Source organism: Gossypium raimondii, chromosome 2 (assembly GCF_025698545.1).
Source record: "Gossypium raimondii isolate GPD5lz chromosome 2, ASM2569854v1, whole genome shotgun sequence".
In the NCBI taxonomy this organism is placed as follows: Eukaryota; Viridiplantae; Streptophyta; class Magnoliopsida; order Malvales; family Malvaceae; genus Gossypium; species Gossypium raimondii.
Genome location: NC_068566.1, coordinates 3305724 through 3322115, shown reverse-complemented (window position 1 = coordinate 3322115; position 16392 = coordinate 3305724). Strand labels below are relative to the sequence as shown.

The 16392-nt window shown below is 30.8% G+C and overlaps 1 protein-coding gene across 1 annotated transcript; it reads right to left on the bottom strand.

The window, feature by feature from the left end:
• Positions 1 to 8160: 8160 nt before the first annotated feature.
• On the bottom strand, positions 8161 to 11194 carry LOC105787721 (malate dehydrogenase, glyoxysomal). The gene is made up of 8 exons (XM_012614252.2): positions 10648 to 11194; positions 9992 to 10306; positions 9583 to 9672; positions 9415 to 9498; positions 8980 to 9015; positions 8765 to 8854; positions 8565 to 8659; positions 8161 to 8481 (listed from the first exon to the last, which is right to left on the bottom strand). The coding sequence occupies exons 1-8, from the start codon at positions 10942 to 10944 to the stop codon at positions 8409 to 8411; spliced, it is 1080 nt and encodes a 359-aa protein (XP_012469706.1). The 5' UTR covers positions 10945 to 11194; the 3' UTR covers positions 8161 to 8408.
• Between the last annotated feature and the right edge of the window lie 5198 nt (positions 11195 to 16392).

The window sequence follows — 16392 nt, the reverse complement described above, 5'->3', positions numbered from 1 at the left end:
CAACAAGGAAAGAAATAGTCAGCAAAGATAGGAAAGAAAATCAAGGATTCCGAAATCAAATCAAACAGATCCAGCAGATTTATTTCTTTTTTATTTTTATTATTTCGGCTATAAAATAGCCATTGAAATACTGTAATCGTGGGGGGGGGGATGTTCTTTTTTTCAGAGATTGAATAAAAACAAAAAAATTGAAGCAAAGAGTTTTTTTTTAAAAAAAGGTGATTTCCTTCGTTGTTTTTCCCGTTTGATTTCTTTGATTCTTGGTTTCTTTTGTGCATTAAACAAAAAATAGAAGGAGATAAAAGAAATACTGAAAATACAGAGGAATTGGAAGGTGAATCGCGTCATTTTTTTTGATATATTCTCTGTTTCTTTACTTTTGATTGTGTTTTACAAATAAAATTAGAAAAGGAGGGAGGAGTTTTACCTTTGAAGCTTCGCAGTTGAAGCCCACACTTGCTTCGCTCAAATCGGGAGCCTGGCGAAGGGCTGAGACCCAAAGCGCCTTTGAACGGCAGGCAAGCGGCGATTTAGGGCGAATGATGAAACCCTAGCAGAGGGTGTTCTGCTTTCTTTTTATTTTTTTCTTTTCCTGCTGCAAAAATGGTTTTTTAGGAAGAAAACTGTTTTAAATAATAGTAGTGAAACGGCGCCGTTTAGGTGGCCATGACCATGTGATGACCCGACAGGAGGGGAGGATCCGCGTTGTGGTTGAAGGGAAATTTATGAATGGTCCTCCTTTTGCAACGCGCTTCAATCAAACCTGTTTTGTTTTTTTTAATTGAACCGCATACTTAATTTTTTGTTTCGATTTGGCCCATCGCTGCGCAGCGTTTTGGAAGGCAGGGATAATTTCCCTTTTGGTCCTCCACTGTTGTGCGCGCATTCAATTTAGTCCTGTCTTCAAATTTATTTCAAATTCGTCCCACTTTTTTCGTTTTAATTCAATTTAGTCCATTTTTAGTTATTTTTTATTATTTTTTATGATATTATCATTATACCATTATTATTATTATTGTTACATTATTTACTATCATTATTACTATTGTACTTTCTATACATGTACATACGCATATTTTATATATAATATATTCATACTTTTAACGTAAATATATATATATTTTTTGAGCTTTTATAAATATGCATATATTTTATACATACATATTTTTTATTTATTTTATTTTATTTTCCTAATTTTTATATACTTTATATTTTATCTATATACATATCGTTTTATAACATATACACTTTCCGCATTTTATAATTTAAAATACACATACGTTTTTTATTTTTATGTACATGTTTTTTAAATCATTATAAATATTTTATTATTTACACATTCTATTATTTTATACACATATTGTACATATATACGTATTTAAATATATACGAATGCAAATTTTCATGATTTACCAATACACTTATACATTTTTATTTTTTTAAATATATACACATATACATACTTTTTATTTTATTTTCACGATTTTCAAATACATACCGCATTTTATTAGTTTTTGATTGATACGTTCCATTCCATCTTTATATGTATCATTGTATATATGTGTTAAATATATATGTACACATGTTTGCAAATTTGCTTATTGTACTTGTATATATATATTCGTAAATATTTATTCATACATTCAATACAACATTACATCATCTTTTTACTCAAATTTAAAAATGGAACTTTTCAAAATAGAGATAATACTCGTATTTAAGATTTTCAAGAAAATTGAGCCCTAACGTATTGGATTCCGATTTTCTTCGTTAAATCTAACAATCGAGAATTATTCTTTGATTAAAAAATAAAAACTCATTATTGGGAATTCAACACGTTGTGTCCTAACGTATTGGATGTAACGCATTGATTTTTCGAAATGAAGATTTTTTAAAAAATAATAAAGGAAATATTCCGAGTTTGGGATTTTAAAGGAATTGTGCCCTAACGTATTGGGTGTGATTTCTTAAATATTGGATAAGTGGATGTTCTTTTAAAGTAAAGGAAATATTCCGAGTTTGGGATTCTAAAGGAATCGTGCCCTAACGTATTGGGTGTGATTTCTTAAATCTTGGATAAGTGGATGTTCTTTTAAAAGTTTTATTGTACAAGTATTTTGGCCCAATTCATTTTGGGGAAAATTAGAATGCTGTGCCCTAACGCATTGCGTGTGGTCTCTTCTTTTTCTGAAATAATAAGGGACTTAATACGTAGCCTTTTAAGTTTTGCTAAGGATTACGTTTTTTCAAATTCTCGACCTTAAGACACTAATTAATTAACTAGGTACCAATTTTAGGCGTTACGAGGGTGCTAATCCTTCCTCGTACGTAACCGACTCCCGGATCCGTTTTTCTAAAACTCGTAGACCAAAGCCGTTTTTTTAGGTCATCCAATCACACCTCAATAAAAGATTGGTAGTGACTCCCAATTTTCATTTTTTGAAGTCGACAACCAAAAACTTTTATTTTTCAAAAAGATGGTTTCGACAGCTTTCATCATTCATATTTCTTTTTTAATTTCCTTTTCCTTTCCTTTCTACGAGGGAAGTTGTGATCGGAATAGTAAAGTTAAGGATGAGTTTGGATACGCGGTGTATTTACTTGTAGTTAATATAAAAACAACGGTGATTGTGAGATTAAATATTGTAATTTGAGACAAAAAATAAATTAAACACACTATACCGTTTATCCAAACCTGCACTAAAACTAATAATAAAATATATATTTAGTTAATAAAAAATGAAAATTGAAACTATCATTAAAATTTTTATGAAATATAAAAAAATGTGAAAACTATGCATATTATTGTTTATGTTTTGTTTGTTATTATTAATGAATGTCCACTCCAACATAATAATATTAAGCTATATACCTATAATATTGTCCAAAATCCAAAGGGCAGGATGACCCTATTTTTGTAACATTGGAGACCCACCCAATGACTTGAAGTTGAAGGACTTCAATTTTAATTTCATAGTAGGGACATGACACTACCTCATATGCCCCATTCAAAGAGGAAAGCTAACATTTAATAAAGCCTTCACCATTTGTGGCAAAGTTGGTGGGATTTTGCTATATAATCTATTCAAATCAACATTTTAATTGAAATAGCTAAACATGATTTAACTACTTGGATTAATTAATGATAAACTAAATTTGAGCATAATAAAAGAACCAAAATCATAATTTGACCATTTACTACGCAAATAAGGAGACAGGGTTATCATATATGCTTAAACTCGAATTTTAGGCCTATTAGATATTTTCTTTTAAAAGTGATTGCACGAAATATCAAAAAATAAACTCGAAATTCATCTCCCACTTCCTTTCATACATGTGCTTTTGCATGTTTTGTCAATTTTGTGATTCAAAATTTCTCTTGTTTCCCCTTCTGATGTTGCATAAATGTGAGCATATGGTCCCTTCTCATTTAGGGTTCTTGACAGGTGAAGGGAAAATACAACAAGAAGGACAAAAAAGAAAAGCCTTCAAATAATAAATTATATCACTAATCGGTCCTTCCATAGATCTTCTTATATGTTAAAGGTACAAAGTTGGAATTTTTTTGGGGGGTCCTTAGATATCTATTCAAGGATCTTATACTGTCGGTTTGGGTTTGAATTAGGCAATTTAGCACATTGAATGTAGGGTTAACCACTAAATAATTGGCAACTTAATGAGTGGACATCAATGTTCAAAACCTAATACAACCTACTCAACATGTCACTTTAAACCAACATTATTTTCACCTTCCATTTTTCATTCTTTTATCTACATTCACAATTAACATACCTTTCATTTTATTGTTTTACCTAGAGCTCCAAAAATATCAAGAACGAGCCTACAATGCATAAATAAAAAAATTGATAATCGAAATATATATCCACGCCTAAACCAAAACAAAACTGAATAGACCCGCACATATTTATTCAAGAGAATTGAAATGTATATGTGTATATATATATAAAGAGATTATTAACTACATAAATATTTTTTTATAAAATTTATTTCTTTTTCTTGTGAAGGGAATGTTCAATGATTGCGGTCGAATAGTAGAAACCTTAACAAAGAAGAAAATTTCAAAAGAAAATAGATTTTATTATTATTGCTCAATGATTGATGAGGAAGTGAGAAAATATTAAATGAAAAAAGAAAAAAAACAAATAGAAAGGACAAAATATTAGGAATGGAGAGCAGAAAAATGAGGTAAATATGATAAGGTGGAATAATATGGGATGCATGTGTTTCAGGATTCTTGTGAATAGGGATTTTAATTGCATACTATCAATAATGAATTGCATTAAATAAATATAAATTTCAAAAATAATATTCGATAACTCAAATACTTGAACATTAATAAAGACATAAGTAAAATTGCACTTTGACTCCTTAATACAATTCCTTTAATTTTGCTCATAAGGATTGATATCTGTAACCCATTTTCTTTCTCGTAACGTAAATTAAGTCGAAATAATTTTCATGTGCATGCATCCGACAGGGGTGGGGGCACCCAACCCAGCAAAAGGACTGGTTTTTTTCTTAGCAACTTCGATCTTGTCTTTATTTTCTTACATTGGGATCCAGTACTGCCTCCTTCTAAGACTATAGATCATAGATTAAAATTCAAATCATGATAAAAAAAAAGAATTAGAAAAAATAATTATTTTGTTGTGATATTTTAAGACTAAATGATGTAAGATGAAAGCAGCTGTGAAAAAATCCATGTGTGTTGTCTCCATCTTCCTTTTCTTTTTTGCCTTCCAATACTATCTTTAGCAATGGTGAGCACTCATCAGATTAAAAATGAATTGGGACACCATAATTTCCCACTAATATATGCCATTCTTCAATTATGGGGATCCAATGTTTATTTTGATTTGCCCCTATCTTATCCAAATAATTATTAGGTTATTTCTCTCTTTTTCTTTTTTTAACTCATCATTTTTTTTATTTAGAGAACAAAAAATTTAGGGTTATGTTTTTAAAGTTGTAACTTTTAAAGTTTAATGAATAAACGTAAGAAAGGGTTTGTATTTGATACTTAGGTAATGAATAAATTTATATACTATCAACAAGAGCTTAGCCAGGGACAGATAAAAGCCTCAACCCCTTGATTAAATGAAATAATAGCAGTTTTGATCCTCCCAATTATTAATAATTCAATTTAAAATAAAACTTTGAGCTTCCTCCCTCAAAATTCATAATCTTATTTCAGCCCTCTCAATACCAAATTCAACCATATTAACATACATCATCAGTAAATACTTGTTAGGTTTTTATAAAAATAATTGAGAGACAAACAAATTAAAAATGAGAGCAACTAGGGTTTATGTATATATATGTATGCAGTCCATGTTAGGGGCTAGAGAATTCAGAGGCAAAGAGCTATATTGGTTTTGGAATGAAAAAATTGGTACAAACTGCAATAAAAGCTGAAATTAGGGGAAGAAAAAGCTAAAGTCCACCATGTAGGTAAAGGACTTGATTAATACAACAAACATAGATGTTTGTGGGAACCCATTTTTTTTTTTCAGCATCTGCTTTAATTTTTGTGACATTGAAGTTAGGGTTTTCTGACATCTTTAGCTTCATTTAAGAATTTATGATATAAAATTTCATTTAATTCTTTTTTCATCAATTAATTTGGGGTACCATTCTAGGCCAATGCCCACATGCCTTCATTTATTGCTATTATTTTGTTCTTTCATCATTTGTGGTTCTGTTGGTTACTTCCCCAACTTTTTAGGTACCATGAATATACCATTCCTTCATGCTAATTTATTGTGCTTATTCATATTCTCACCTATATTTTAATATATCTTAAACAACATAAATAAAAGTTTTATTTGAGCTTAAATTTAGTATGTTTAAATTTGAACGAGATCTTTGAAAGTTTGAAATCGTTAAATAAAGATCATAATTGATATTAATACATGAATTGGTACTGAAGTTTGATATCTTTTTCTAATGTGGTACCCACATTTGACAAAAGTTATACATTTGATACCGAAAGTAACAACATTAATTTTGTGTTTAATTCGAGTTTCATAGTGATTTGATGAAAATTTAAAATTAGCTAATAATATTAGCAATTAGCATTTATCACATCAACCCTAAAATTGAGATAAATCATATGCACATTCACAATTAATATTAAACTTATTCTATTAACAAAATCTTGAAAAATTCAAACCTAATAATAATACTAATTACCTTTTATCAAATCAACCCTAAAACCTAAATTGAACACTAATAAGTTAACACCATTATCTTTAGGTACCAAAATATTTATCAAATACAAATAATAGATTAAAAAGAAAAACACAAGTACCAAATTATATATTACTACTTTTTATAACAATATTCTCTCCATGAATTTGTAATGTACAAGTACTTTAACTTACCTACAAGATTGATATCTATGTTCAAGTAGTAAATTCTCAACAGTGCATTATAGTGATTAGTTTTACTGATAATTATTCAAAATGCACTAATTTACTTGTACTTATTAAAGAAACACACATATGCATGGATAGATTGATTGCTGGCCTCCCCTAAAAATAACTACTCCCACTTTCCATCCAATAATTAAGACACTGTTTCACTGCAAATCACACACACACACATAAAAGAAAAGAAAAGAAAAACAAAAGGATAGACATGACAAGACCTTTCACGTTCATAACTTTTGAAAAATCAACAAAGAGAAAAGTGGAACCCTAGTGAACAAAATAGACTGTAAAAGGAGAATGAAAAAGGAAAGAAAGAAAATTGCATTAAGTGGACTCTAGCTCAAACCTGTCTAGCATATCTAGAAAACAAAGTTTGGACTATAGTGCAATATTAAGAAGCATATGCATGTGTTTAGGAATTAGAAATAAGATTAATATAAGATTATGGAAAATTAAATAATGTGATAATTTATGGACAATATCATATAAAGAATAACTTAGTGTATCTAAAAAGGATGTGGGGCAGGGGAAATACTTTATCTTCAATATAGTTCATATATTACATAGATGATATTCCATTAAAGCAACTTTTAAACCTTAAGTCCACTCCACTAGTTAATTTATATATAGTATTTCAAACCTGCTCCCTCATACTTTTCAGTAAAAAGATCGAAAAAGTAAATTTCATAAAAAATATATACATTAACAGATAATGTAACAGATATTTTCATGGAAAAACTTGTGGGTAGAAAAAGAATACCTTTTGGCAGTGAATTTGAAAAGGAATAAACTTGATGAAACAAATTAAAAATAAAAAGAACAATGTAATGTTTCATGGGGCCATCTTTATAGATTCCTATTAATTACTTCAACTTAATCTTTGGTTCTTACTATATAATTAGAAACATTATCTTGTTAAAATGGTATCAAACTATTACAATCATACTAAATAGAGACATGACAATCTTAAGAATTCACTATGAAAATTGAGGAAAGAAATTTATATTAATAATATATTCGTAGAAACCATTAGAATCAAAGCTTCAAAAATAAATAAAGTAGCACTAAATGCAAATGGCTATCATGTGAGCTTTTATATGGCACCCTACTAGGAAAGGCAGAGCAATTTCTGGCACACACGTAGCCCTTATTCTCTTTTTTTCTTTTGTCTTCTTTTCTTAGATAAAGAACTGAAGAAAAGGGGCTTTTTACATTTGTTTTGCAAAAGAGGTAATCATTTATGTTTGGTTAAGCTTGTAAATTTAGAATCTTTCTAAGCTTTTTAATTAAAAAAAGGATTAAAAGAAAGTAAAAAATGAAACATGCAAGTAAACTCTTAGTTTACATATGGGCCAGAAAATGTGCCAAAAATTGGACAGAATACCCCCATTTGATTGGTTCATTTATGTTTTAGAAATTTCAGGCCAAAGCATATAGGATGTTGACTCACCCCAGTTACTTCTTGGCTTGGCTATGTAGAGCAGTAAAGGACCAAGATTTTTCACCAAGGTGAAAGGGCAGTAATGGCTGGAGTTTACTGCTGAAGAATAATCCAAGCAGACAGGCTGTTTACATTTAGAACCAAAGGATTTAAGCACCCCTTGATTTGATGAGAGCATAACTATCAATTGAGTAACACGGAATAGGTTTGAGTATTTCAGGAGAGACTCAACCAACTAACATTCCGTGCTCCGAGTGTAAGGGACGCTTTGCTCGATTTAACTTATTCTGTTTGATTATATTAGAATAAGAAATGAAATAAATGAAAAGTTTACAAACCATTTCTTCTATTTATTACATGAATCTTTTACCATGGTCCATATTTGCCATGTTGGGTCACATCTAGGAACCCCATGACTAAGGGTTTATGTAGAACAAAAGAGGAGAGTTACCCCTTATTCTTACAAACTTTGGTTATCAGAGAAAAGGTAGATTTGGGGGTATTGGAGTACCTATTCATTTCTTGACAAAGGCAACCCCCTTCCCAATGCTAGTTTCTAGTTCTTTCTTTGCCTTCTCCAAGCCAACCCTGTTGATTATCATATGGGAATTTTATGTTAAATTTAGATAGGGACAAATTATATATATTGCATGTTAGTTCGAAACGCATACCTCTCATACTCATTTAGTGGGCCAAGAGGGTATATTTCCTCAACTCCGCAACGACCGAGTCTTACCTTGGATGCGAAGAAGGGCAATTCAGTCACCTAGAAGGAAGTGTATTAGTCGTTACTATAAGCTTAAAAGAAAGAATAAGGAAGGGGGACGGCGCAACAGGGAGAGCTTTTACTGTAAAGACACAGATAACATACATGAGAAGCCACAAATGCACATCGAACAATGTCAGCATCTCCTCTTAAGCCCCGAAGACATGCATCGGCAAATTGAACCGCAGCATATGCCTGCACTTTTGTTTATGTGTTTCAATATGCATTCAGAACCAGCTTATAGCCTAAAACCAGGTCTTACATAGGAACAAACAAAATCAGTACTTAGTGGTGGAGAGAGAGAGAGAGAAGTAACTAACCATCGATAATGTTGCAGACCCAGCACCAGCCTTTGCCTGCAAGAAGTTACAAATTATGATTACTCACCAGCCGTCCAGCATGTAAACACCATGACGGTAACAATATGCAAGAACATATCAAATAAGTTTTCAAGAACCAAGGAATGATGGTGCATTCTAACATGAACAACAAGTGAATATGTTGGTAAAACTAAGGGAACCGTGTAGCATAGTCAGCTTGATTATTTATTAAACTTAACTAACATGAGTCCCATGGATCATAGTGTACTTTTGAGGTATATTAGCCAGATGTGCTCTACAGGTGCAAAATTGTGATTTGCTCAACATTTTGTCTTGAACTAACATAAGTCCCATAGATTTGATTACTTTTAGTTCACCATAAGGTTTCCAGCTATCGGAGTTTTCAGTCTAGAAATCAAAACATAAATGCTTTACCTCAACGACTTCTGTACCACCATTCTGAATGCGGTTTGTCAGATAATCGATTTCTTTTTGGGTGAAAGAGCATGGAGGCTTAACCTGTATAAAGGGAACAGTGAGCTCTTACATAGAATGTTCTTTTTAATACAAAATTGTTTGAATTGAAAACAAGTACTTTTCAACCTGAGATAGAAGAGGTAAAATAGTAACCCCTGCATGTCCCCCAATAACCGGAACATCAACCTCCCGCGGATCAAGACCCATGACTTCTGCCTATAAAGAAACCAAACTAATGAGGGCAAAAATTACAAGAGAACATCAGAAATGAACATTAGTAACAGTTTATCCCACCATAGATTATACAGTTTCCATTATAGGCATATACGATACATATACTATTTTGGAAAAAAACAGATCCATCAATGTCTATCAGAATCCAGATTTGGTTCATTACCAGTGAAGAAGAAAATACATTAAAGGCAAGCATTATGATTACCATACAAAGGAAACCTATTCAACGTTGTGTGGGAAAATCCAGAGTTGGCTAATTAACAACAAAGAATGATAAACCAATGGCAAGTTTTGTAGTTACCACAAACGTATTGGCTCTCACAGCATCAAGCATTGTGACTCCCAGAAGTCGGTTTGGATCAAAGGTGCCAGCTTTCTTGAAAACTTCTGCGGCGATCGGAACGGTGGAATTAACAGGATTACTAATCAAATTGACAATAGCATTGGGACAGCACTTAGCTATTCCCTCACACAGTGTCTTAACAATTCCAGCATTGATGTTGAAAAGATCATCCCTTGTCATTCCAGGTTTCCTAGGAACTCCAGCTGGAATAATTACAAGGTCCATTCCTGTTAGAGCCTCCTCCAATTGCTGTTGCCCCAGAAATCCACGTACCTAAAAAATTCAACAAAATTACTAAGAAAAACCATAATTCTTATATATGGATTATATTAATCAAGCATAAAACTTGTGGGGTAAAGTTGTCAGCTTCATTGCCTATTGGTTTCAAGGTTGAATTTTGATGCTATGTTATCTTAACTACAGCTTGATCATAATTCTATCTTGATTCCCATTCAACAACATGAAATTCAACTCAACAAGCAAGAACAACCCAGAAATACTCTTAAGTCTACCAATTCCATTTCCACCACTAATTAGAACTTATATATGTATTTCAATTTTCAATCAATAAAGAAATTCTTACGTAAAAGGGAACTTGAAAAACACTAGCATACCACAGCTCCAGTATCCATGTGGCTAATATCAGCAGTAACACCAGGAGTGTTAACCACATCATAAAGATGAAGAACAGAAACCAAAGGGTTCATCTTCATCAACAATGATAACGGTTGCCCTATCCCACCTGCCGCTCCCAAAATCGCCACCTTGAAACCAGTTGACCCACCTTTGGCTCGGCAGTCAGCTCGACCCAAACCCGAACTACCCTCCATGTGGGAAAAACTGGGTGGGTTGAGATGAGCCGAGATTGTTGCAATTCGTTGGTTGACTCGAGAATTATTGGTCTCCTGCATATTGAATGCCCTGTTTTTAAAAGGATTGGAGGTGAAATGAGTGATGGGATTTCTTCAAATTGCTTCGACTTTATAAATTGATGGAGTGTTTTGTGTTTTTGGTTGCAGAAATGGATTGCTGAATTGGGAAACGTGTAAAGCTATCTTATCTTGAACTGCACATTCCCAGAAAAAAATTAAAAATTTTGGGTTTGGAAGCAGTGGGAATTCTGTTAGAACTTTTCCCACTTCTACGAATCTCTTCTTATGTCAAATCTCAAATCATCCACCGATTTATTTCTTATGAACTCGTTAGGCCCGATTTAGACAAGGAATGCATGTACTTCTCGAAGCCCAAGAAAACCCTTTAGGGCTTCAGGCTCAAATTTCTTCTTTTTGATAGCGGTGGAAGGGGTCTTGGTTATCTAAATCCAATCAATCCATCGGATCAATAATTAAAAAAATTAATTTAATTGGATTAAATCGGGTTTTATTTTTTTTCTTTTTTAATTTTTTAATAACCTATTTAATTAAATTATTTAGATCGATGAACCGATAATTTAATTGATTTAACTATGGATCTGGTTGTAAGAACTTTTGTGATATAAGTTAAACTCATACCATTTAAGAGGTTGATGAGAGTTTTAGTTACTGCTTCATATAAGTTAAGATAGCTCAATTTTTCTAAAATATTATTTGAAGTTAATTACACCAGACATTCCTAGACAATGACTCTTGTTTTAAATTAGTCCCTAAACTTCAATATGTTCTCATTACATTCTCAAACTATTGATATTATATCAACTAGATCCTTTCGCTATTAAAATTGTTAAATTAACCGATAAATGACACATCAAATCTTATATAGCTAAATTTAAAATGAATAAATAGAACGTTGTTGAATAACTTTTAAAAGTAAAAATTAAAAATAAAGTAAACTGAAAAAATAGTACATGGTAAAATTTTTGTAAAGTTTGAATACCATAAAATTAAGATTTTATAGATGTTAAAAGTACGAGTTCAAATATTAATATTTGCAATTTTTATTAGGTTTTTTCCTTAATAATAATACGCCTTATTTAAAATATGAAATAATATTTTAATAATTTTATTAATCGAATTGGTGTCGAATTAACTTATGATATCAACCCAGTCATACACTTAAACAACAAATAGTAGAGATAGATACTTTAGATATACATCTCTTTCTCTCCATAAACCTCCAAGTTTTTACACCTACAACTCTCGCTTAGGGTCTGTTTGATTGACGGAATTGATTTTCCGGAAAATCATTTCTAACTTTTCCAGCGTTTGATTGGCGGAAAACATTTTCCATTTGGAAAATGAACTCCAAAACAAGGGAAAATGGGTTACATTTAGGAAAATGTCTTACCCTTTCAATTTCCGTAAGACATTTCCGTGCTCTCCTCTCTATCGCCTCCTTCATTCATTCCTTCATTTCCGTAGAAAACGACTTTTGTTTATCGATTTTCCAAGAACTTGTTTTTTAATTATTCAATACTTGTTTTTTAACACAATTACAAATAATTTATTTGATATTAGTTTTTTCAATTTATAACGATTAATATTGTAGCTTAATAATTGAGTATTATTATAAATAAATTATTGCAATATATGTAAAAATAATTTAAAATATAAAATTTATTAATATATATTAATATATGTAAAACAACTTTTCGAAAAATATTTTCAAAAAATCGCCAAGCAGCAGAAAATATTTTACATGATTCAATCAAACACCAGAAAATATTTTTCAGTAAATCATTTTACAGAAAAGTAAAATATTTTCTAGAAATTATTTTACGGAAAATATTTTACTGGCAATCAAACAGACCCTTATTTTCAAAATTTCGTGGATTTAAATATCAAAAAAACATCTTAAAACACAAATTCCGACACATCTACCTCACTGAAATTCTAATCAACCAAACCCAATCTTATCATCTCAAAGTGGATCAACAAAAGCAAATTCTAATAAATAATCCACCTTCTTCCTCTTAGCATTTCTTAAAAAAGTAATTTGAATATCGGTATGATATTTGATGTCCTTATAAATAATTTGGTCATTGGTAATACATCAACAACACTGTTGCCTTTTTCCCGCCTATACAATCAACATAGACGAAACGTCGGCGTTCTGGTCCCAAGCTTTAACAGTCACAGAAGAAGAATGAAAAGGGTTTCTAGAAAGACACGTCGTTTTCTGATTGCAATATCAGTGTCTTAATGTTGGGATATTTTAATTTTTTATAATAGAAAATTAGAAATTAGATTATTAGTTATAATTTCATTAGATTAATTATAATTAGATTTATATAATTTTGTTATTAAATTTGTTAGTGTGTTATTTTGATAAAAAAAATCACTTGGTATTAATGTAACTAAAAATATGAAGTTGGAATGAACTTGAATTTAACAAATTAATTATAATTGTATTAACAGTAGACCTATTCATGGGCTGAGTTACCCATCCAGGCTCAAAGGCTCACCCGAAATTTAGGAGGATTTAGACAAAAATATTAGGCTCGAAAAATGGATCTGGGTAAAAAAACTAGGCCCGTTTAAAATATGGGACGGGCTTAAACATTCAAGGCCCAAGCTCAGCCCGAACCGACCCATTTTTAAGTTTATAATACTTTATATTATGTTATTTTTATAGATTATGTAATTTAGAACACATTAAAAAAAGAAACTTATATTAAATATATAATACTACTCTAATGTAAACATTAAAATAATGTTAAGATGACTATATAAAAATTTTCAATAAATAAAAAATGAATAAAATTATTAAATATTAAAATTAAATTAAATAAATATTTTTTTTAAATAATATGGGTGGACCTAAAATGGACTTGACTTAGTTTTTTTACAAATATGAACGGATTTGGACAAAGTTTAATCCCATATATTTTGAGTTGGGATGGGCTTAAGCAAACATAAAGTATGTTAATATCATGCTTCGGCACAACCTAACTCGGCCCATGAGCACCTCTAGTTAACAGTTGGATTTGAATTTTAAAATCTGAAAAGTAAAAAGATTAAATTTCTAAAAGTAAAACTACAGTAACTAAATTCCAAATTTAAGTTAAAAATATATATTAGATTATGGTATATTCATAATTATCTAATATAAATTTTAAAAATTTAATATAAATATTAAATAAGATTTTAATTGAATAATAAAGTATAAATGTTCGTTAAAAAATGTTAAAACTATAAATTATGGTACATCTAAAAGCCTTCTCATAATTTTCAATACTTTTTAATTTACAGTTAATTAATGTTGAAAAAAACAATTATTTTTGACAAGTCAAAGGGAAATTAATTGGTTCTAATTTTTATATGTTTTTTTTTTTGTACATAGGAGTGGTCCAAGACCTCTTTTAAGTAATAATGGCTTTAGACTTAGTTACACCAATAATGTCCTCTTGGATATCCTTGGTAAGATTCTTGGAGGGTGAACCAGCTTAATTACACCAAAGGCCCTTGGAATGCCCGGCTCGCCAAAAAAATCCACACACATATTAGCTTCACGATAAATATGATCAAGACTACAAGTCCAATTGCATTGAAGCAGCTCGCAAATATGGATCACTAAGGAGAGAGGATCATGTTGTTGCAAAGGGGTCAAAATATTGTTAACAGCCACAAGTTAGTCTGACTCGATAACAAGATTTCTTATGCTATATTCCCATGCCAGACGAAGACCATTATATATAGCATAAAACTCAACTTTGGTGCTGTGCCCATATCCTAACTTCCCAGTAAAGCCAAATAGCCAAGATCCAACATTATCTCGACATACACCTCCCATGACTAAATCTCCAGGATTCAAAGTAGTCGCAACATCCACATACATTTTTATAGGGTTTTTTTAGTTTTGCCTTCGCTTTAATAATCTAAGCTACTAATTAATTATAGTCTTTGTTATGGCAATAAATTATTTTTAAAGTATGCAAAGGTAAGAGTTCCCTTAAGATACAAGGATAAAATTTTTCACTTCAAAGCTATTAGCTTATTCATTTACTTTTATCTCTCGATTTATCTTTTGATTTAACAATTACACTTTGATGAAGACTAAAATTTTAAATTTTAAAAATACAAAGATTAAAATGACTAAATAAAAATACAAAGATTTAATTTATAGCTTTTAACAAGTATAGGGTAATAGCCACATTTAAACAAATATCAAATATAACACCATTTTTAGAGAATAGCAAACGATGGCATCTCACTTCTCGATCGAGTCTTAATTCAATTGACACAATTACAATTATAACAATTAAGGAGAATATGAATTCAAACACACTTAAGTGCGTCTTTTCCTTCAATTTAAAAGTAGGGAGGGTTAAGGATAGAAGTAAATTTTGTATAATATATATATTCAAATATTCATCCACAAGTATCGTATAAGTATAAATATATGTCCAAGTAACCACCAAACGTATAATCAAACTATTACAAACTAATCGGATTAAAACTCACACATAACAATTACTCATGGTGAAACTCAAAGACCCACGGATTTAATTGCGCATGGTGAGTCTTAAACTTAGATACTCAAGATCCAAGACCTTGCCTTTGCTAACTATGCCAAGCCTTCCTTGACTATCCAAATGGTTAAAGCACCTAGGAGGTCCCTGTATTATAGGGATCACATCAAATTAGTCCATTTATTATCAAATCGATTGATTTAATCCTTATATTATAAAAAGAATCAAATAAGTCTAAATTGTAAAAACTTAACATTTACCGTATAAAAATATCTTGAAACTTATTTTTTTTTCAATTGCGGTTAAATTCCAAACAAAACATTTTATTTATAGAACCATAAAAACTTTAAAAATATTATCTTCGTTAAATAATAAATGATATTTTTAACGAAGAAATGCTAACTCCATTTCAATTTATTTAATTTTATAATAATATATGGATTAAATTGTTCCATTTAACATTAAGATAATTTTAAACAAAATGAAGTATCTATTCAAAATTTTTGTGCTTCCCTTGGATGTTGCCTATGTTCTATGGACATGTTTTATAGTATGTCTCCTTTAGCACCAAGATAATTAACTTATGCCGATTGAGTTATAGCTCGACTGGTATAAATATTGTTGTCAATGTAGAAGTGTCACGGGGCTAGACTTTTCGTCTCACAAACCGTGCGGCCTTAGGCGATCCGTTTGCTCCAAACTCGCCTAAGTCAGCCTTTACGCCCAAAAATGAGGATTCCTTAGAACTCCTCCAAGGCACCAATTTGTATACCGGAAGCGATTGTGCCAAAAGAAGCTACAAAAGAACAACAGAAAGAGTGCTCGCAAAGTGTTTGAGTAAATGCTCTCAATTCTTATTCACAAAGAATAATGAAACAATTCAGGAGTGAGTACAAATGAGGGGGAGGCTCTCTATTTATAGTTGAGCTCCCCCAAAACCGACGGTCAAGAT

Excerpts from the sequence above, each read along its gene's own strand:
- LOC105787721 (XM_012614252.2), bottom strand. The coding sequence starts at position 10,944 with ATGCAGGAGACCAATAATTCTCGAGTCAACCAACGAATTGCAACAATC. Across the intron at positions 9,016-9,414 it reads GTGGTACAGAAGTCGTTGAG|GCAAAGGCTGGTGCTGGGTC; the intron begins GTAAAGCATTTA and ends AACTTCTTGCAG. Across the intron at positions 8,482-8,564 it reads CCACTAAATGAGTATGAGAG|GGTTGGCTTGGAGAAGGCAA; the intron begins GTATGCGTTTCG and ends GATAATCAACAG.